Source organism: Lygodium microphyllum, chromosome 21, assembly GCF_053477565.2.
Source record: "Lygodium microphyllum isolate KBCC chromosome 21, Lygodium_microphyllum_v1.1.10, whole genome shotgun sequence".
NCBI lineage: Eukaryota > Viridiplantae > Streptophyta > Polypodiopsida > Schizaeales > Lygodiaceae > Lygodium > Lygodium microphyllum.
The window spans coordinates 103,018,346-103,040,237 of NC_141155.1; the positions used below are offsets into that span (position 1 = coordinate 103,018,346).

Below are 21,892 nucleotides of genomic sequence, written 5' to 3' on the forward strand. Positions count from 1 at the left end.
ATTCAATAGACCAAATGAGCTTCAGCCCTGCTTATTACAGCAATTAAAAACCTTTGTAAAACTGAGCAAAAGAGTGCTCAAATCAGTCCCATACCATTCCAATACATTGGCATAACATCCCCCAAATCTGCCATCAAATAGACATCCCAAAAAGCATAAGTGACCTCCAAACAATGAGTGAAGTGTTGTCTTGAACTATATAATAGCAAATTAGAAGGGAAAGAGCTCCTCGATGCAATGCAATGGCTCTCATACCAATTGAAGGGAGAGAGAGAATGTGGGAACTCCAACAATCACAATATATGATCGGTCTTCCCTTTAAAGTGTCATTGAAAGAATAAAGAATGAAGTGATAGTGATGGGCTCCTACCACTTGTAGTGTATAGGTGTGCATGTATGTGGGTATTGTTAGTGTAACTAATACCTGGGCGACTAGGCCCAAGCACCTTTACCTACAACAAGCTTATCCCCAAGGCTCAAGATAGATCTCAGCTATCTAATTGGAGACCACTCACTATGCTGAACTTTAGCTACAAGGTTTTGGCTGATGCTCTAGCATTGAGAGTGAAATTTTTGTGTGGTTGTATCATGTATAGGAGGCAATATGGCTTCATTAACGGCGTAGGATTTATGATGCAATATTGAACCTGATTCTATCAATTGACACTGTTAATGATTTATGATGCAATATTGAACCTGATTCAATATTGCATCTGATTCTATCAATTGACACTGTTAATGATTTATGATGCAATATTGAACCTGATTCTATCAATTGATTATGCCATGTCTCTTGAAAAGGATTTTATCCTCATTAACATGGATTAGGATAAAACATATGACAGAGTCAACTGGAGCTTTATCTTGAGTATCCCAACCGCAATGAGATTTGGGTCCATCATTATCAATCTTGTCAATTCCTTATTCAAGGAGGCAATTGCTGCGATAAGCAATTAATGGCACGGTAACATCCCCCTTTGCACTGCATAGATCGATCAGGCAAGGGTGCCCCTTGGCACCACTTTTGTTTGCTCTTATAACTGATCCACTTCTGAGGAGGATGGACAAAGCATTACAGGAAGGCTTGATTAGAAGGCTGCCTTTGCCTGATGGCTCTCAATCTCCTGTATAATTACAGGAAGGCTTGATTAGAGGGCTGCCTTTGCCTGATGGCTCTCAATCTCCTGTACAATTCTTTGCTGCTGATGACAATGCCTCTCTGGTAGAGGCAGAGAAGGAATCTGCACCCCAACTGCAGGAGATTTACAATGAGTACTCTGAGCTCACGGCATCTAAAATCAATCAAAAGAAGACAGAAATCCTTTTCCTTTCATGGAAAGAGCCTGACTCCTGGATTTCTCAATTGGGCTACCTGGGCAAATTGTAAGGTATCTTGGGGTTCCCATTGGGGTAGGCATTACACTTAGTCAAATGTTTAACAGGTTCAATGAGAAATTTCAAGAGAAAATCAAAGGCAAGTTACAATTATCTCTCTCATTTGCCAGTAAGATAACAATAATTAAAAATGTTTTATCGTCAGCAATTGTCTATGTTGGTTTTGTGTTGCCCTTTTCCCAGGTTGCTATGGGTCCAAATATGAGGGAGATGGGTTCCCACTGATTGGCTGGGATATACTCACAGAAGATAGGAGATTAGGAGGGGCTGGTTTGGACTCAATGGTCCTGAAAGCACAATCCCTCTTGCTGTCCCTGCTACGAAGGATGGATCAATCACAACCCTGGATGGTCCTCAAGGCCCACTGGATTGCAGATGCGAAGATCAAAGGGAAGAGGTGGGACGGAGTTAACTGGCAAGATGTCTTAACCTGCCCGCATTTAAAGATTAAGATCCCAATCTCTATAGTAGTGTAGGGCATAGCGCGCCAGTGGCAAGGAGTGCTTCACAATGTATCGTGGGAGACTAGGGGGCATCAAAGGGTGATTCCTCCTTAGGAATATTTGACTCTTCCCATTCACCTTTGACTCCCCATTTGCCCCGATTCATAGATATGCTAAACGTGCTGGGCTGTTATTTAGTAAAGGGGCTTAAAAAGTGGGAAGATGTCTGGGACCCACTCAATGAGTCCTTCCTGCAGGTACAGGTTTTACAGAGGAGGTTTGGCCTTTAGCTTACAGGAGAACGATTGCCTGGGGGCAGTCATGCAATCACGCAGGGAAGATTGGCCAACTTCTATGTTCAAAAGAGATGATGCCTTGGAGGACTTAGTCGTGCTAGTCGTGCTGGCAAAGTCCTGAAGGTATGCAAACATAAGAAGGATCTAAAGGAAGCGTCTCTAGCAATTGCCATGATGCTCCATCACAAATGGAGAAAAGAGTGTCCTGTGGGCAAGGTTCATACATGGAAAAGGACAGTCTCCTCTGTGTGGAAGACCTCCCCTTCCTTCAGATTGAATGTTCTGCGGTGGAGACTTACGCTCAAGAAACTACCACTGAGGGTCAGACTTACCAAATGATTTCGAGTCTCTCCTCTGTGTTCCTTCTGTGAGAAGACAGGAAAAACTGAGAAACGTGTCTTTTGGGACTGTGTGAATGTCAGGCCGGTATGGGCTTCAATTAGGAAATGGTTGAAGGAGGCCAATCTCCAGAACAACTTCGAAATGACAAATGTTTTCTTTGCTGATCATACAGGTGTAGATGACAGCACTTGCGGTTTGCTAAGTATGGTGTCAGGGGTGGCTCTGAAATTTATATGGAGCGAAAGAAACAACATGGTTTTCGAGAGGAATCCTAACAAGATGCCCGATTGATGCTTAAATCAGCTTAAAACTGAAATAAAGTCACTGCTGGGATGCTGTAAAAGTAAACACTGGATTGTGAGGCTTTTTTGGAAGAACATCGATGCTTTGGCTTGAGCCGAGCTGCGTCTAAGTAATGCCGAAATTATTTTCACCTTTTGATATAACAAAGAGCGCATTATAAGAAGAACTTGGAGAAGAGAGTGTCTTTACAGTTGACGGAGAACAAATGTTCTTTGCTACCAAACTTCTGATTGAGTTCAATTTTGAAAATTGCAGTCGGTGCGGTGAGCACGTTTTGTGTGCGAGGTGGATATAACCTTCATCGTGCTTTTGTGTACCATTCCTGCGGCGGGTCTTCCCTTCGTCATTAGAAGCAGCTTGATCGATCTCATCTGCACCCTCTGCGAGCCTTTCGACATCACGAACATGCAGCAGCTGAATAGGCAGGTATTAGATGACTGGTCCAGGAAAGAGGCTGTCCTGGTGGAAGTGTTGGGGCTGCCGCGATCCAAAGCACGGCTATGGAAAAGGTCTCCGGCGCGTTGTGATGTCAGAGGCTGTTTTGTCAGACATCTACCATGCATGCAGTGGTCATCATCCGTACCAATATCGTCCTTACGGTTGCTACTGTACGATTTCTGAATCACTGCGGCCCAAGCTTGCCAAGGAGATCAAAGCATTATGTGCAGCAGGGCATGTGGACCGAGCGCTGGAGTCCCTATCTCATTCGGATGCTCTATCCACAGAGTTATACCTCTTCCTGCTGAGGGCGAGTACGAAGGCTAAATCCCTGAACCTTGTCAGACAGATAAGGGCTCACCTATGCCGATGTAATGTGCAGCTTAGAGGTTTGCTTGCTGAGCATCTGATTTTTGCATTGGCAAAATGCCATGCCTTTGATGATGCTTGCCAGCTTTTCATGTCTCTGCCCCGCCGTTCCGTCCTTTCATGGACTGCCATGATTTATTGCTGGGTTGAGAGTGGTCGAGGTCGTGAAGCATTAAAATTCTATCAATATATGCAAGACGAATGCGTAGTGCCAAATGCCTATACATTTGTTTTCCTTTTGAAAGCTTGTGCAAGCATATCTGATCTTCATGCCACTGAAAACTTGCATGATGATGCAGAGAAATGTCTCTTGGTTTCAGATGTCTTTGTTGGCACCACCCTCTTGAGTGCTTATAGTAAGTGTGGAAACATTTTGAAAGCGGAAAATGTCTTTCGAGGGTTGTCCGAGCGCAATGTTGTCTCATGGAATGCAATGCTCTCAGCTTATGCTGAACAAGGCCATGGAGAGAAGAGTTTGCAGCTTTATAGGCAAATGCAGGAGGAGGGTGTTGGTTCAAACCGGCAGACATTCTTGGTTATTTTCCATGTATGTGGTGCTCTTTTGGAAAAGAAAGAGGCTGCAGTGAATGAGGACGAAACAGCAAGACAACTTGAACTTTTCGACATTGGGAAAGCAATACATTCTGATGCTCGGAAAAAGGGATTGGCTTCAGATGAGTTTGTTGGCAACACACTTGTGAGTATGTATGGAAAGGGTGGAGGTCTTACAGAAGCAAACAACGTTTTTGACAAGCTCTCCAAACATGATGTTGTGTCATGGAGTGCAATGCTATCTGCACACCTTCAGCAAGGGCAAGGAGCAAAAACTCTACAGCTATACAGACAGATGCAAGAAGAGGGTATTGCACCAGACCAGCATACATTTGTCATCTCTCTTCAGGCATGTGGGACTTTGTTTGGAAGGGAAGATTTGATTGCGGAGGAGGCTCAAGAAACCAAGGTTACTGTTTTGGATATTGGAAAGTCACTGCACAGAGATGCATGGAGGAAAGCTTACACTCCAAACATCTTCGTTTGTAACACTCTTATTAGCATGTATGGCAAGTGTAAAAGCATCACTGAAGCAGAGACTGTGTTTGATGGTCTTTCTCGGCGTGACATTGTGTCATGGAATGCAATGCTGTCAGCTTATGTTGAGCTAGATCAGGGAGAAGAGGTGTTAAAATTGTACAGACAAATGATGGAGGAAGGCATTGATGGGGACAAGCAGACGTGTGTGATTGTTCTTCAAGCATGTAGTGCCCTTGGAGGAAGGGAAGATTTCACTTCTAAAGAGGACCAATTGATGTCTTTGGAAATTGGTCGGGCAATGCATGCTGATGCACAAAGAAAAAGATTTACTCTAAATATGTTTGTGGGAAACTCTCTCATTAGTTTGTATGGAAATTGCGGTGACATTTTAGCTGCAGAAACAGTTTTTGACACTTTGTCAAAGCCTGATGTTGTGTCTTGGACTGCGCTGCTTTCTGCATATGCTGTGCAGGGTCAAGGAGTGCAAGCTTTGCAATTGTACAAGCAGATGCAAATGGAAGGGGTTAGTCCAAATCAGCAGACATTAGTGATCCTTTTTCAAGCCTGTGGGGTCCTCATAGAGATTGAAGATGCTACGAGTGTGGATGGAAGACCACTTAAACGAACATATATAGAGATTGGCAATGTACTACATGCTGATGTGCTGAGGAAGGGCTTCACCTCAGATGTATTTGTTGGGAATACCCTTATCAGTATGTATGGTAAGTGCGGAAACATTGTGGAAGCAAAGAGCATTTTTACTGCTTTGCTTCGACGTGACACAGTCTCCTGGAATGCAATGCTCTCAGCATATGTGGATCAGGGTCAAGGAAAGGAGGCTTTGCAACTGTTTAGACAGATGCAAGAAGAATGTGGACATCCAGAAAGACAGACATTTGTAATTGCATTTCAAGCATGTGGCCTCCTCTCAGGAGATAGAGAATCCATGGATGCCAATGGGCGACTAATCACAATGATATCATTGGAAATTGGACGGGGATTGCATGCTGATGCCTTAAAGGAGGGCTTTTCAATAGATTCGTGTGTTGGTAACACACTCATGAGTATGTATGGCAAATGCGGCAGTACAGAAGAAGCTGAGAATGTGTTTGGACAATTACCAAAGTCCGATGTTGTGTCTTGGACTGCAATGATTTCAGCATATGTAGAGCAAGACCAAGGGGCAAAGGCTTTGCAACTGTACAGGCAGTTGCAGGAGGAAGGGTCAAGTTACAATGAACAGACACTTGTAGTTGCCCTTCAAGCATGTGATGCTTTAGCAGAAAAGGACACCATGCTGGTTGTGGAGGAAGAATCATTTAAAATGGTAACATTGGAGATCGGAAAATCGTTACATGTTGATGGGTGGATGAAGGGCTTTTTGTCTGATGTATTTGTTGCTAACACTCTCGTGAGCATGTATGGCAAATATGGAAGTATCAAGGATGCAGAGCACATATTTGAGGAGCTATCCCAACGCAATGTTGTCTCATGGAATGCACTGCTGTCAGTGTATGTTGAGCAGGGCCAAGAGGAGAAAACCCTACTGATGTACAGGCAAATGCTGGAGGAAAAGGTCTGTTTAAATGAGCTGACTTTTGTGATTAGTCTTCAAGCATGTGGTTCCCTTTTAGGAAGAGAAGAAACACTTGGTATGGGAGAACAATTGGCCAACACGATGCGTTTGGAAATTGGGAAAGCATTACATGGCCATGCTTGGAGGAAGGGCTTTAGATCAGACATGCTTATTTCAAATACCCTTGTGCGTATTTATAGCAAGTGGGGAAATATTGCAGAAGCAGAGAAGGTCTTTGAGGAGTCACCAAAGCACAGCCTGTCTTTGTGGAATGTACTGCTGCTGGCATACATTGATCAAGGCCAAGGAGACAAGGTACTGCAGCTGTACAGGCAAATGTTAGAGGAAGGTTTAAGTTCAGACCAGCAAACTTTTACGACTGCCATTCAAGCATGTGGCATGCTTGTAGGAAGGGAAAAATCTGTTGATGAAAAAAAGCAAGCCAAGCTGTATTATTTTGAGATTGGTCGAGCGTTGCATACTGATGCTAGAAATAAAGGCTTCAGTTCAGATATTCTTGTTGCAAATGCTCTTTTAGGTCTGTATAGCAGGTTTGGAAGCGTTGAAGAAGCAGAGAGAGTGTTCAATGGGTTGTTGCAGGAGTGCAACATTTTGTCATGGAATCAGATGCTTTCGCTTTATGTTGAACAGGCCCAAGAAGAAGAGGCTTTACAGCTCTATAGACAAATGGAAAAAAGTGGGACAACTATGGATGATGTTACAATTATATGTGCCCTGCAGCTCGCCATCTTAATAGGAAGCGTGGAAATATGCATGCACGCTCATTTCAAAGCAATTTTTACCGGATTTGACATCAGTGCTCAGCTTGTAAATACTCTTATACGGGCTTATGGGAGTTGTGCATGCATGTTAGAAGCTGAAGCAGTCTTATGTGGACACATTTATGCAGATGTTGTATCATATAATACATGCGTTGCTGGCTATGCCCAATTAGGCAATTGTACAGAAAGTCTGCAAGCCTTTGAGGAGATAAATCTAAGAGGTAGTCGACCAGATGAAATAACATTTTTATCCATTTTTTCAGCTTGCAGTTACGACAGTTTTATTGACAAAGGTGTGGGGAATTTTGAGTCCATGAGAAGTGTTTATGGAATCAGTCCGACTTCATGGCATTATGTTGCTATGCTAGATCTCCTAGGGCGTGCAGGGGATTTTGGGAGGGTGGAAAACCTGTTGTTAGGAATGGCAATACAAGCAGATATAGCTATCTGGTTGTGCTTGCTTGGTGCCTGTCGTGTCCATGGAAATGTTGATCTGGCTGTACAGGTATTTTGTGATGCAATTGAAACAAAGCCAAATGATGCCTCAACTTATGTCTTAATGTCCAATATATATGCTGATGCTGGACTGCCAGAACATGCAGGGGGAGTAGAAACTTTATGGCAGAGAAATCTGCAAGGTGAAAGTGACCTTGCTGAGAAATTTGCAGGGTGAAAGCAACTGCAGATAAGCAAATACATCTTTTGAGTCCTTGACCTGAGTCTAGCTACCTTTAGCCACGTTACCCTTAGTTTGGTAATGCCTCCAATTTGGAAGTTGCTGCTGAGGTTCTGCTGAGGTTCCTTCTCTGCTCCATATTAAACACTTGCACCATACTCAACAGATGCATCCTCTACATCCTGCCCTTTACTTGAGACAGTCACTGCATGTTTTCTGCATAGTCAACATTATGCCCTTCATCATCTTGGTCACTCAGCCTCCCTCTTTGGTCCCTGTTTTCCATCGGTTGCACCCTCAGCCTGCTACTGTTTACCCTCTGCGTGAGGTTATTGCTCCCTGCATCCTGGTCTTCACCTTTTGCCTATAGTTGAATTATTTGCAGCTGGCCCGTCCACCCAGATCTTCAACCTTTGACAAATGTTCACCCACTGCCTTCAGCCTATGTTGAAGACTCTGGGAAATACTCCTGTATCTATACTACTTTTGTATTATATGATTCACCAAAGTAGGCATCACCACTGTTGAAGCCAAACAAATGAGAGTTTTTAAAAATATGAAAAGGGACTTTGAAATTTGTAAAAAACCTTAAAAAGTTTACAAAGTAATGTCCTCTCTTCATGGAGCTTGACCCTCCGCATGCTTGCTTTTCTGAGAGAGAGAGAGAGAGAGAGAGAGTGTGTGTGTGTGTGTGTGTGTGTGTGTGTGTGAGTTAGTTGTGTGGTGCAACCTTGGAACATAGGTAATGAACATATGTTTGCATTGATGTGTTCTAATGTGCAACTATGTCAGAGCTGAGTCTGGATTCTGTAGTGACCCATCAACGTAATGAATTGATCCCAATTCCCTGTTGTACCTCTAGAGAAAGCACTCCAAAGTTGTTTTTTGTCTGTGATGAAGTTTGAATTAATGTGTTGAAGTATATCTACATCAGGCCTTTTGGCAAGCCAAGTGCGATCAAAGAGGCAGCAAACACTTGTGAAGCCAAATTTAAAGGCCATGAAAACACAATGCTACAGGAACTGAAGGAGGGGATCGTGAAGTGGACACAATAGGGGTGGAGCAAATGATATCCATGCATGGAGCAGCCACCTCTCTGAGTATCGAGGCAGCTGAAACCATGGAAGTAAATCCTTGCACACGACCTACATGACCATGGATGCTAGAGGCCGAATCAAAGATAAAACCTATCATATCACCTGCACAAAACCAAAGCACATTAATGCAGAGCTCCATCTTCCTTGCCTGCCTTACTGATCAACTATATTCTTGTAAATGCAAAATAGGATGCACCCCTAGTAATTCCACGATCTCCTCCCTATGCCTATGCTCTACTACTACTCTTGCTCTATGTTGATCCTAATCTCCCTGCTGCAGGCAATCAATGGCCTGGAACACCAAATCAACACTGCTGACCCTCTCCTTGTAGAAGGCCTAAATCAAACCAGTAGAAAGAATGTCGAATATATAAATATGGCTTCTAAACTCAACCTTCATGTTGCCCCTGCAATCTGCTCTTATCTTTGCCTTTCACCATGTCCACAGCTCCAGTATCAAGATATTGTGAGTGTGCAGCCTGCCTCCCGAATCATCATCCACAACTAAAAAATGTCCTGTACACTAATCTATTGCTGGACAGATGTGGGTGCAAAGTCTGCAACTGTGGAGGTGTGCATGTAAAGCCAGCTAGCCTTTGCACCTAGAAGATAGCTGCACATTTCTCAAACTCCCACTCAAATACTACTACAGCCAGTCATTAGAAGCAAAAAGGAGACAAGTCAACACCATACTTCCTCACCTCCCTTCAAAACACACCATTTCTGCTCCCTCATCAGGGCCAATTGATTTACAACTCCAAGCCAAGAAACCCAAGTTCTTGGCTGAGGATTGTGAGAATCTTCTTAAGGAATTTTGAGAGCTCGATTGTAGGTGAGAACTCCATGGTTACCTGCTACAATTGTATTCTATAGGCATATTTTATTTGTTTCTTTTGCCACACATTCCTTGCATTTCTAGGCTATCTATATTGCAAAATTGCAATTCCTACATTCATCTCTGCATGCTACAATAGTGTTTCTCAACCCTAATTTCTCTTTGTGAGACCGTATTTCTCAACATTCTCCATTCCAACTTTGAACCTCAGGACAACCGAGAAGACAAAGAGAGGTCCTCAAAGGGTTGGCTTCATTCTGTCTCGGTAATGTAGTGTACCAAGTCCACCACCCATGCAATCTTTGAGGACAAGAGTTCACCGCTCTCAGGTAATAAGCATAGAGATCACAACTGAGTTTGCACAAGAAGTGCAAGCACCTTCTCAGCCATGTGTCCAACTTGAAATGGTGACTACTATCCAAAGCCCAAGAGGAGTGCTAGGCCTTGGACAGAGGCTAACATGGCCGCAGCAATCAACCTAGTGGAGAGTAGGATGTCTCAAAGAGTTGCTGCCTGCCACTATGGAATGACCCAATCTGCATTAGGTGCATGTTTGGAAGGAAGAACTACTAAGAAGCGCCAAGGATCATCTCCTACTTTGTCGGAAGAACAGGAAAAAGTAGTGGTCCAATGGTGTTTCATGAAGTAAGATGCTGGTCATGGAGCCACCATTCAAGACCTCATTTTGAAGGTCGCTAAAGTCTATCAAACTAGGGTGAACCCCTCCACCAATTGTATTCCCGGCCATAGTTGGCTGGATAGGTGTAGAAAGCACCATCCCAAGCTAGGCCTTAAGCGTAACTGAACCATTGGAGCACCAACGAGCTGTAAAATTTGGGCCTAAAATGGTTACGCCATTGTATAACAATTTGGAGTCATTATATAACAATCTGGAGCTCCTGCATAGCCAACACAATTACCCATCTAATATTTGTAATGCAGATGAAATTGGCTGCCAAGGGTCTAGAGATGGAGAAATGAAGGTTTTAGCCAAAAAGAGCACGAGGGCCGTGTATGGTATGACATTGGACTCTTGGGAATGGTTAACCATTCTTAGTTGTGTGAATGCCAAGGGCCAAGGTACCATATATTCAAGGGAAAGAGGGCCATGCATAATTTTCTCAGCCAATCTGAAGAGAGGGCCACAACGTCTATGCAAAACAAGTCATGGATGACCATGCAATTCCCAGCATGAATGGAGCATTTTAGGCAAGTGGTGCCAAACAGTGTGTCCCCGAGCAATCGTCACTTGCTAGTCTTGGACAGTCATGGTAGCCACACCAGTTTAGAGCTCGTTGCAAAGGCTGAGTCAGGGGGTATAGACATTGTCACTCTCCCGTCTCATACATCCCACCAACTTCAACCATTGGACGTGTCAATGCTTAAGCCATTCAAGATTGCTTCAAAAAAAGGAAAAGGTGATTTGGTGATTGAAGAACCATAATGCAGCAATAAGCAAGGCTAATATTGCAGGGATTGCTTCAAGAGCACTAGCAAGGCTATAACAATTGGCAATATAAAGGTGGTATTTAGAGCCACGGGTGTTTGGCCTCTCAATTGAGATGCACTCAACTTTGATTACCTCCTCTATGCACACATGGACTTTGTGGCCATGGATACAACCACACAAGAGGATGTGCAAGCATTGGATAGTCAAGCTTGTAGTGAGGTGCCCAACACACCTGACATGGGCAACGAAGAGGAGGCATTGCTGCCACGTTGGCTGATTTTCAATAGCAATCATCATTGCCCAATGTGTAGGCCACTGTGGCTGAGACCCTTCCATGTACATTGGAGCTCCGAAATGTGCCTCATGCAAAGGTGAGTATATGCAGGCCTGCTGAAGAGGCATTTGTGGACTACACCAAGTCACTTATATCGGCCTCCGGTTAGTACATTGAAAGCATGAAGGCCAAGATTGCAAAGTGAGAAGAAGTGGAGAGAGCCATGAAAGGAAAGGAGCAGCAAGCCCAAAAGAGAGTTGAGCAGCATGTCGTTGCAGAGGCAAAGAAATGACAAATGGGGAGCAAGCTACTTTGTGACAAGCTCGCAAAGAGTGGGACTGTCACCAAGCCATGTTTGAGCATGGGTTGTGAGCTGTCCTGTGGGAAGGGAGATTGAGGGCCCCTTAGTTTGCCATCCATCCATTCATTTGAAGCAAGACTTGCCTCCGGTTAGTACATTGAAAGCATGAAGGCCAAGATTGCAAAGTGAGAAGAAGTGGAGAGAGCCATGAAAGGAAAGGAGCAGCAAGCCCAAAAGAGAGTTGAGCAGCATGTCGTTGCAGAGGAAAAGAAATGACAAATGGGGAGCAAGCTACTTTGTGACAAGCTCGCAAAGAGTGGGACTGTCACCAAGCCATGTTTGAGCATGGGTTGTGAGCTGTCCTGTGGGAAGGGAGATTAAGGGCCCCTTAGTTTGCCATCCATCCATTCATTTGAAGCAAGACTTGCCAAGCAGACAACTACCAAAGTACGTTGTGCTGCAACCACTTGCTCACCGTAGGACCACCCTGAACTTGAAGCAATGTTTTGTGGGATGCTTGCAGCCATCTAAGCCTATCACCTACAATTTTTTGTATGACATGCTGACCTGCCATTTATTGTAGCAACTACACTTCACTGTGTATGTAGTAGGTTTGATCCAATGCTTGTGGAATGGCATAATACAAAGTAACATTTTTTCAATTTCCCTAGTAATGCCTACTTCCCCCTAGCTCGATGCAAAGGAATGTCTCCCTATCTGCCCTCCTTTCCCAGTGTACTTTAACAAAAAAAAGTAAAATGTAGCTGATTATATTACTCAGAAAAAAACTGATTACAACGAAGTGCTCATGCTCAACAGACTAGCTGGAGCTGATGAAGGTCACAAGTACATCATGTATACAAGCCTCTCAAGGCGGTCTGGGGGGGATGGGGGCAAGAAGCCAAGGAGAGGGGGTGTATTGCCATCTGGGGCTGCCTACCTGCATCACAAAAAACAGGTCCTAGCCGCCCCAAGTGCACATGAAATGACATCGGAGCTCCTGACTCGCCCTGGACTCGCCCTACACCTGATCCCATCGGCCACGGAGGGAGTGGATGATGGAAGTCCAAGGTCGCCTATACTGAAAGTCTCTCTGCTGAAAGCCTCTCGACTCCGTGCCTTCCAGATATGCCAACCGGTAAGGCTCCCTATGATCTCCCATACCTCAAAGCGGTCTACTATGGGCTCCAGAACCTGGCAGATGGGTAGAGCCTCTAAACCGACCACTGTGCACGACCCTGCCTTGATAACGAATATCGTGTCTAGCATCCTGGCCTCATACAAAAGGTGACGGCCCTGGCTAACTACCTGCCAGCAAAAAACTCCCCATGAGATACATCCAAGGCTAGGTGCTATACGGCGAAGGATGCGTCATGCTCCTCTCCACACAAGTTGCACCGCCTCACATGCCCAAAGGCACTGCTTTGGGGTTTCCAGAGGCTGTTGTGCATAGCGCTTACAACCTCCCTCCTCCTGCATCTGGGCAAGCTAGCTTCCCACCACCAAGCCTCCATGTGCCACCAGCCATAGAAAATACGATACCCTCCTCGGCCTCCAGCTCTCCCATAGTCTGCGCCAGGAGGTCCGTCGGAAAGGCTTCGTGATGCTGTGCTCCGCCCAGTGCCCGCTACGTGACGGCACCCAATCCATATCCTCCTGCATCAGTACATGTCTACGAATCTTGGCGGTGTACTCTAGGAACCTCGGTGGCTTCTTGGCGACCGCAGTGGCCAACCATAGCCACTCTCCCGAATCCCACTCTAGTTCATCAAGTGGCCTGCCCTCCCAAATCTAGAGGCACCACTCCCTGAGCTCCTTCCAAAAGACAAAAGGGTCTAGCCACCATGTCTTCCCCTTAAGGCCAATCACCCTGATCCTCTTCCATGAAAGAATAGCTATCCCCTCATCTTATTGCCCTTTGTCAAGGGCCAGACGCCCCCCTCCTGTATGGTGAAGAATGTCCCAGGTGGAGCGCCGCCCACTCCTCTCTAGCAACTTGATACTCGCTGCAGCACCTCGTACGCCATCTTGTACACCTCCTTCCATGTCTTGATGGTACGAGCCGGGCCAACCTCCCAACCGGCCCACTGGATGTGGGGGTGCTCACCAATCTGCACCCCTTTCTGATCCCTGACCTGGGGGTTCTAGATCACCGGCTGATGGTCTATCTCCTCCTGGCAGCCTGGGGGGCTCTGGATTAGGGCCTTACGGAGACTCTGCCACACGTGGAGCAAGCTGTGTAGGAAAGGTGATCTGAGCTAATATGAAGGTCCATCTCAAGGACAACCTCCACTCACCGCTAAGCCTCGGTCTACACTCCTGAAGACCCTCCTGCAATAGGACCTTCTAGGTCTACCCTCCCGGTGTGAGGCTGCAGACAACTAGCTTGCCCAGAAGGGCCATACTCTGATACTTTGGGTCTATGACCCCAAGCCCTCCCTCTGACCGATGCCATATGATGGTCGCCCACGCCACCTTGGCTCTAGATTCCCTGGAACCGTCTGACCTGAATCAAAGGAAGTTCCGCACTAGGCGGCGAAGCTGTACTACACAAGATGAGAAGCACCAACACAAGGCGATGTACCAGGTCGTCGCTAGGACCTGGTTAACCACCAAGGCTTGGCCGGCTAGTGAGAGGCGAGCCATGCTCCAATAGGTTAGCTTCCTCCGAATAGAGTCGACTGGAAGAAACAGTTGGGCGGGAGTGATGTCGAGTCCCACCTGGAAGCCTAGGTACCGGACGGTCTACCCTCTGCTCACCCATCTAAATCCCAGGTGGGCGCTTCACTCTGTGCTAGAGTCTGAGTCTGTGAGAAAACCAACCAACTTTCGCCAGTTGATTTTCGTTCCTGCTGTCTGCAGAACAAAACATCTCAAGAGCCAGCCTCACTCTCTCCAGCATCAACTCATCATCCTCTATGTAGAGTGCTGTATTATCTGTATACTCTGAGTTGTTAACTGGGGAATCTAGTGTCAGGAGAACTGGGAAATGATCAGACAACGTGGTGCTTGCCAACTGCCCAATCTGGCCTTCCCGAGAGCCTCCCCACTCTCCCACATAAAACCTGTCCAACCACTCCAGCAGGGCTCCACCTAGCTGTCTATATCCCCTAGAGAAGCCCAACGACCTCTCCCTCCTGTGTGGAAGGTAGGGTCTTTCCAAGCATTGTGTGCTCCTATTGCTAGTAGAAAGACCTCCCATGACTCCTGCTCCTCCCCCGCCATGCCCTAGTAATTTCTGACTCTGCCCTGCTGGTCCTCCAAAGCCTCCAGGTTGTTGAAGTCTCCTTCAACGATCCAGGAGTCCACCTCTGGGAATCCCTCCACAATCTCCACCCAGAACCTGTTGCGTACCCTAACCTCTGTAGGGGCATAGATATTGAGAACTCCAAGGTACGAGTCTCCAATATCCAATCTGATCCATAGAACCCTCCCTGCCACTATCATCCCGTGGTCTTGTACACAGGCGGTGAGACTCGGGCCAATAGAGGTACATACGTATCCACTCCTGCCGTGGGCACCAATGGCGTGCTCCTAGTAAGTGTGCGAGCTGCCCAGGAGTACCTTACCTACTTGCAGGGCGCTCGCCCTGGGTGGGAGTGAGCTTGTGCTCCTGTAGCAGTAAGATGTCGATTCGTCCAGCAAGGGCAGGCTGTAGCTCCTGCCGACGAACAATCAACTTCCTAGAACCACGTGCCCCACTGTAGTGGAGACTATTTACATTCTAGGATGCAAGGTGTAAGCTCATGGGAAAACATGCAACTGATCGAACAGGCATCTGTTTGGTATGGAAGCTGCTGATGAGGAGAAAAAACTATGGGGCATACAGGTACGTTTGCCGCAGGTCTAGATGGTAAACTCCAGTCCCCCATGGTGGCCCCCTCGACCGGACCATAGGGGTGATAGATACTCCTGGTGGTACTATCAATGTAGCTATCAACCATGCTGAGAGTCGTGACTCTGTACACTGGTAGAAATGGGCCACTTGTGCCAGGGGCCACTCGATCACATTCCTCAGAGCACTCCACTGTGGAGGGGCTCGAAAGATAATACTCAAGTGTGGGACCTCGGCACCAGCCCACCAGTTAATGTCCAACATGCAACTAGGCCACTGCTGTGCAAACAGTGCTGGTCCTTCTCCCATCCACTGGGAGATATGTTCCACCACCTGACTCTTCAACTCCTCAATCTGTCATCGTTAAATCCCCTAAGTGAGAGGACTGAAGGAAAAAAGCGTAGTTTGGTCCATCCATTGGTGCTAGTAGATGGACCTTGCCCCTCCTTCACTTGCGAACCATGAAGATCCCCACCTCTAGAGGCAGTGGGAACTCTCCGCGCTCCGCAACTCTTAGGTAGAACCATGGGCCACTGCGGAAGAACTCATCTGATGGCGGGGGAGGTGGTGGGGGGGAAGAGGATCGAGGGATGGTGGGATGGTTGGAGGTACGTGGTGGATGTTGGGGGGGGGGGGGGGGGGGGGGGGGGGCTGGTGGCCCTGGAAGGGGGGGATGTGGATCAGGGTCAGTGGAGGAAGCCTGGTCAATGGGTGTGGGGGCTGTGAGATCTTAGGTGAGGTAGTTTGTGGCGCGGGTGGTGGCTATGGGGGATTGCAGTATTGCCGAGTGGGACGGGCTGCGGAGTGCTCTGCCAAGGAGGCGTCGCTCGCCCTCCTGCTCCTTGTTGTCAAGGCTACATCTGAGGAGCTGGCTGCGGCCCCCCCTTGCCATCTCCCTCTTTGTCGCCTCTGGACCCGCATGAAGCCGTTAGCGTCCACCTACGGATTTGTCGGCGAAGCCGCCTTGGCTCCGAAATGCGTACAATCTACTGCCTGATGCCCAAAGTGGTGGCGGCGCAAGCGCCGGCCTAGTTGCCCAGTCACAATGACCTGTTGCCTAAAGGAGTGACCTCCTGCCTCAATCTCCAAGAACTTTGGTATACTCTGTGCCTTTCACAACCATTCGTACCTTTGGGACTCCTACGACTGTCACTGCATTCGTGAAGGAGGCAAGAAGAACTATGCCGAAGGGCCATCCAAAGTCCTCTACTAATTGGCGGTACTCTACCGCCAGTCTGGGGAAAAGTAAGATGATTGTGTGTCTGAGAAATCTGTTGTGGAGTGCAAATGTCTCCACTGTGAAGCCGCTATACCAAGGAACCACGTAGATGACCCCCTTCGTGGAGACATAGGGCAAGCTCTCCACTAACTCACGAGCTACATCCGCAGAGGTGAGTCAAACCATGAAGATCCCTTAGCCCATGAGGACTGCCTCCACGATCCGTGATGTACCCATGCGCAGCGTGGAGTGGAGCCAATCCCGCAACTAGTCCCTTGATGGGGAGTGTCCAACGACCTATGACCAAAGATCGTTGTTTCTTTCAACTCCAGCTCTGTGGCACGGACGGCCAAGAGCTGTTCCTCAAAGAGGATGATGCGTAAGGTGTTTGACTGGGGGGCACTCGTAGAATGCGCCGGCGTCTAACAAGAGGTTCCCATTGCACGTCCCTGCTGGGAACCTACCTATCACGTTGCTGTGCTACCAAGGGGGGGGGGGAGTTGCTGCAGGGGGGAGGGAGCAACTGGAGGTTTTTGGGGGGGGGGGGGGGGGATGGAAGCGATGCCACAGGCAAGGGCGACGGGGCGGGGGGCCAACGGGCTGTATACGGAGCACAGGCAGGCTGTAGTTGGGGGCAATGGCAGCAGGCGGGGGCGGCGCATGTGGGGGACGTAGGCAGTGGCTGCCACAGGCTCAGGCACGCCGGGGGGGGGGGGGGGGGGGGGCGGCGGGGGGCAAGCAACCTGGTGGGGCCACAGGCGACGGGCGAGGACAGCAGGGTGGGCGTGAGGAGTCAGTCGAGGGGGGGCGACGGCCACGGGCACAGGCGGCTGCAGGGGGGGGGGGGGGGGGGGTGACCACAGGTGGGGCCACGGATGGCCACAGGCGATGGGCGAGGACAAGCGGGGCATGAGGAGTCAGTGAGGGCGGGAGAGCCAGCGCGCATGACGGGCAGGGAGTTTAGGGTTGCACATCCCTTTTCCCAGTATACAGAACTGCATATGAATAGAAAGGCATCAAACAAAGCTGGAGCTAAGAGAGAGAGTCTCACCTACTTTACTTACCTTGTCATCTCCAAGAGTAATCAAAGTCTACTATGTATATTTTTGTATACACTTGCAATCAAAGAGTAAGCGAGCTAGAATCAATCATCAAAATAGAATCTGTATAAGAACCAGTCATCAACAGCCATAAACATAGAGTCTAAATACATAGAATCAAAGTCTGCAGGAATAAACTAAAGTATTAATCATGCGTACAGTTTGTATCAACAGCCATAAACAACCATACACCAGCAGGCAGATAATCAGACATCAACAGCCATAAATAGCCATAAACTAGCATGCAGTGTGTAAAAGACATTGCATGCTTCACAGATGCATCGTATAGTTCACAAATATCTGCACAGTTTAGCAGCCAAAACCCAGTGTATTAATCATGCATATGATTTCCCAGTGAAGCCACTAGTAGGAAGGAATGAACTGTTATGGCATTGGTAACATCCCTCTTTGCCTCACTCCGCCCTCTCTGGTGCTTCCCAACTTCACATGGCCAAATTCCTTTTCCAAAGAATGAGACGGCTAAAATTTGCCTCACTTTGCCCTCTCTGGTGCTTCCCAACTTTCACATGGCCAAATTCCTTTTCCAAGGAATGAGACGGCTGGAATATGCTGAAACCAAGTAGACATGACCATCATAAAATATGATGCACAAACACTTGGATTTGTGACAAAGCTGGTTTGCTCCTGGATGTATAGAAGCAGAAATTGGAGAATGTAAAGAAATGGGCATTGTACCTCTTTGAAAGTGTGAAGGAGCGTTGATTATTCACAGATCGTTGTGAAGGGAAAAATGACCAACAATAATAAATAATACTCACGGATCTCAGCAAGGCGACCTGCTAGAAAGACCAAACCCTACCCTGCCACATGTAGCAGTGAGCCAATCGACACAAATATCCAACCTATCGCAATGCCTGCAAGTAAGAAATCAGCATAGAATATTAAGAAACCCATGCCGGTTTTTGTCTCCAGCTGACAGCAAAGTGAATTTATAGCAGAATGAAGCAATGCATAATAATGATAAGCATTATGTACAATCACCCAGAGCCCTCATGTCCTTTGCCCACAAATCAGACACGAAGTCAATGACATTTATTGTAAAACATTAAACATTGAGAAGGCCTTGCAAAGTATTCCCTGATCCAACAAAGTTACGAGACATGCAATCCTCATCTACAATGCTAACATTGCTCGCATATTCATAGACAAGGCATACTCGGACCCCTGTTCGAGCATACGCATTACTGTTGTCACAGGTTAGACTACAGGTCAGATTGTGGCCCAAAAGGCTCACCAAAGGTTGATGCCAGCATTTGCCAGAAATCTCAAGCCCAGATTTGACATTGATATAGCCTTTTGTTACATCAGCCATCAAATGTTTGATCACCTCCGTGATTCCATCGTCCAGTTGCCCTTTGTGTACACATGATATGATGGCAGCAACCATGCATGAGGGAAAGATAGCCAATAAGTCCAGGAGATGCCACACGAATCCCACCACTCGTTTTGCCACCCATTTATGTGCTGATATATACTGTAAAGTTTTGCCACTCGTTTATGTACTACAAGGAAACCCCGTACCTGCAAGGCCAATGAGTGCCTTATCGTGTCTGAGACGTTTCGAGAACCTGGCTTCAAGAAATGTCCCTTGCAGAGTGGAGAGATAGATGCCAGCAGCAACAGAAAAAACAGAGAGGAATGGAGAGTTTCTTACCAATTGGCAGCCATGAACGAGGCGATTCAACCAATGCAAACCGTGATGAGTACACCACCAACTCGGTGGAAACAATGCAGGAGAGGAGCAGGCATTTTCCCCAAGCAAGTCCATCCACCATTGGAGGATCAGGGGACCTCCGTCTGGGCCCCCACAGTCCTAATTACAAGTCCATGAGAGCACCTGATCAAGAGGGTGACTCCACGTGGCAGAAAATGCCCTTGTATTTACCCTCAAAAGATCATCTGCCACGTGGTATCGGCCGCAGCAAAGTTGCATGGCAGGGACATATGGAGGATGCCTCGCATGCACAAATATGATGTCCAACTGGCCGGCAGCCACGTGCTTTTCCATAGTATCCTAGATGACCTTATACTGGCACATCTACCCTACTCTGGTCCTCTATCTCTATCTCTACGCTCTATTATAGCCTACGATGTAACGTGACGTTGCAGGCCCAAGCTTGCATGGCAGTTGTACATTTTTCAAAGCATTACAATAGAAAACCTTCATACTCTTTGTTCTAAATTATCTAACAACTTGCTACTCCTTGGACCCTGTGAAGTGAAGCCACACAAGACACACGGATGCTCATGAACCCTCCTATGAGGGCCTTGGTTTTGAAGGGCTGTCCTTACTTTTTTAGAAGGGCTATACTTGAGTTTATTCTTCATAGTGGAAGGACAAATTTTTTGATAGATATTTTTTTGATAATCATAAGGGGATGATACTTCTTTATAAAAAAAGCTAAAATATATTTAAAGATAAGTCTTTAACATAGCTTTCACAATAAAAAAAGATATTGAGTTGTGGTAAGGATTAGCTACTCAAGTTTTGAGGGTGTTTATCTTTTATGGACTTCCATATATCAAAGATTTCATCCCACTTTACATCATGAAGGTTTTCATGAACAGAGAGAGTTAAAAACATTAGCCAATCCAAGGTTTCTAGGCAAAGAGATGTTCTATATTGTCTCTTTAGTAAATTTTTCTTTGTGAAACCCCTTTCACATGTGATAGAACTTGCTCGTAATACAAGAATAATTTGCCACATTTTGAACATTTCTAGAAACATCAGCCACTCCACCTCTTTTCCACTTTGTGCCCATATATCAAATAAACCTTTGGCTAGATAGGTTTCAACCAAACTGGTCACGAATTGACCTAGCTCTATTTCACACGATTCATGATTGATATGTGGTGCAACTCCCTCTACAAATCTATTGTATAACCATCCCATGAACTATCTCACAAACGGATCTCTATCACATACGTCAGTTGGATAGTGCTTCGGTGAAAAAAGTTTGCCAGAGGCAAACAAGTGGCAATCAACAAAATATTTATTAAATCTTTCAATAATTTTTTTAGTGACTCCTTAGCTAAAAGAGTACATCCACTAATATAATCAGAATTCACACTTTGGTAAACTTTCATACTTCAAGATATGTTCTATTACCTCACTATCCTTGTTCTCAACCTTATAAATTCCACCTTTAGATTTTATAAAAAATTGTTGGAGAAATATAGAGTCTTCACCAAAATAGTCTCCTAAATATATATCTATTAGTATATAAGACATTATATCTCTTCCTATAGTGGTGATGTCTACGCGTTCTACTTAAAACCTAACATTCAACAAGTCTACTTCTACTAGAACATCAGCTAAGAAATGAAGAAGAAATTGGAGTTGATAATTGGTTGCTAAAGTATACATTACCTCATATTTATCTTTCCATTGCGAAAGTGAAGCAAATATCATTACTACTAATCTATTAAGCATAGCTCCTCTAGACAACCACCTAACACCATGAATAAGAAGTACTTCATAGTGTTTTATTTTAAAGACATCTAAGATATCTATTAGCTCCTCACGACATAACGTAGAATCTCCTAACCAATATCTTACTTTGTTGGCAAACTTATCCAAAAATACAAACTCTATAAAATGCTCATATGTATCCTTAACAACTAAATTTTCTTGATGAGTGATACAATGAACACCTACAAGATGAGGAATGGCTTTTTTAACTTAATAGCAACAACTCCTTCATTTACCCCTACCATGGCACTAGCTCCATCTGATGTGAACCCTACCATCTTATGCTCATCTAATTGCATTTCATCTAGTAGTTTTCTAATGCCTACAAGCATAGAGTTAGCTTTTCCATCACGAATATGAATAAGATGAATAAATTTAGTTCTAGGTTCCCACATCCCTTGATTCAACAAATATGTAATGTAAATAATGAGATGCTTTGCATACCACCTATTGTTGAGAGATAGGCACATGAACCCTATGTATTCAAAGGTGGATAAGGGTAGGTGAGTGTGAATGGATTAGAGGGGAGGGGAAAACCCTAACCCTAGCCATCTAGAGGCTATTTAAACAACCTAGAGGTCACTCTCAAAGTGGAGAGAGTGTACCAATTGTACTTGTGAACAACTCATTAAGCAA

The 21,892-nt window shown here is 46.0% G+C and overlaps 1 protein-coding gene and 1 long non-coding RNA gene across 7 annotated transcripts; one reads left to right on the forward strand and one right to left on the reverse strand.

Annotated features, from left to right (window-relative positions):
• The first annotated feature begins 1,496 nt into the window (after positions 1-1,496).
• LOC148018371 (pentatricopeptide repeat-containing protein At3g09040, mitochondrial-like) lies at positions 1,497-8,303 on the forward strand. 2 transcript variants are annotated; one of them, XM_087662298.1, is made up of 2 exons: positions 1,497-2,888; positions 3,035-8,303. In XM_087662298.1, the coding sequence occupies exon 2, from the start codon at positions 3,213-3,215 to the stop codon at positions 7,647-7,649; it is 4,437 nt and encodes a 1,478-aa protein (XP_087518424.1). In that variant the 5' UTR covers positions 1,497-2,888; positions 3,035-3,212; the 3' UTR covers positions 7,650-8,303. The 2 variants fall into 2 exon arrangements, with proteins under 2 accessions (XP_087518424.1, XP_087518423.1); XM_087662297.1 differs by having other exon boundaries at positions 1,497-2,560; positions 2,649-8,303.
• Positions 8,035-19,850, reverse strand: LOC148018372 (uncharacterized). Of its 5 annotated transcripts, none has more exons than XR_015687780.1 (4): positions 19,439-19,850; positions 19,019-19,305; positions 18,543-18,638; positions 8,035-8,173 (listed from the first exon to the last, which is right to left on the reverse strand). It is a non-coding gene; the product is annotated as an uncharacterized LOC148018372 (long non-coding RNA). The 5 variants fall into 5 exon arrangements; XR_015687782.1 differs by lacking the exon at positions 8,035-8,173 and adding an exon at positions 17,526-18,408; XR_015687781.1 differs by lacking the exon at positions 19,019-19,305.
• Positions 19,851-21,892: the final 2,042 nt, after the last annotated feature.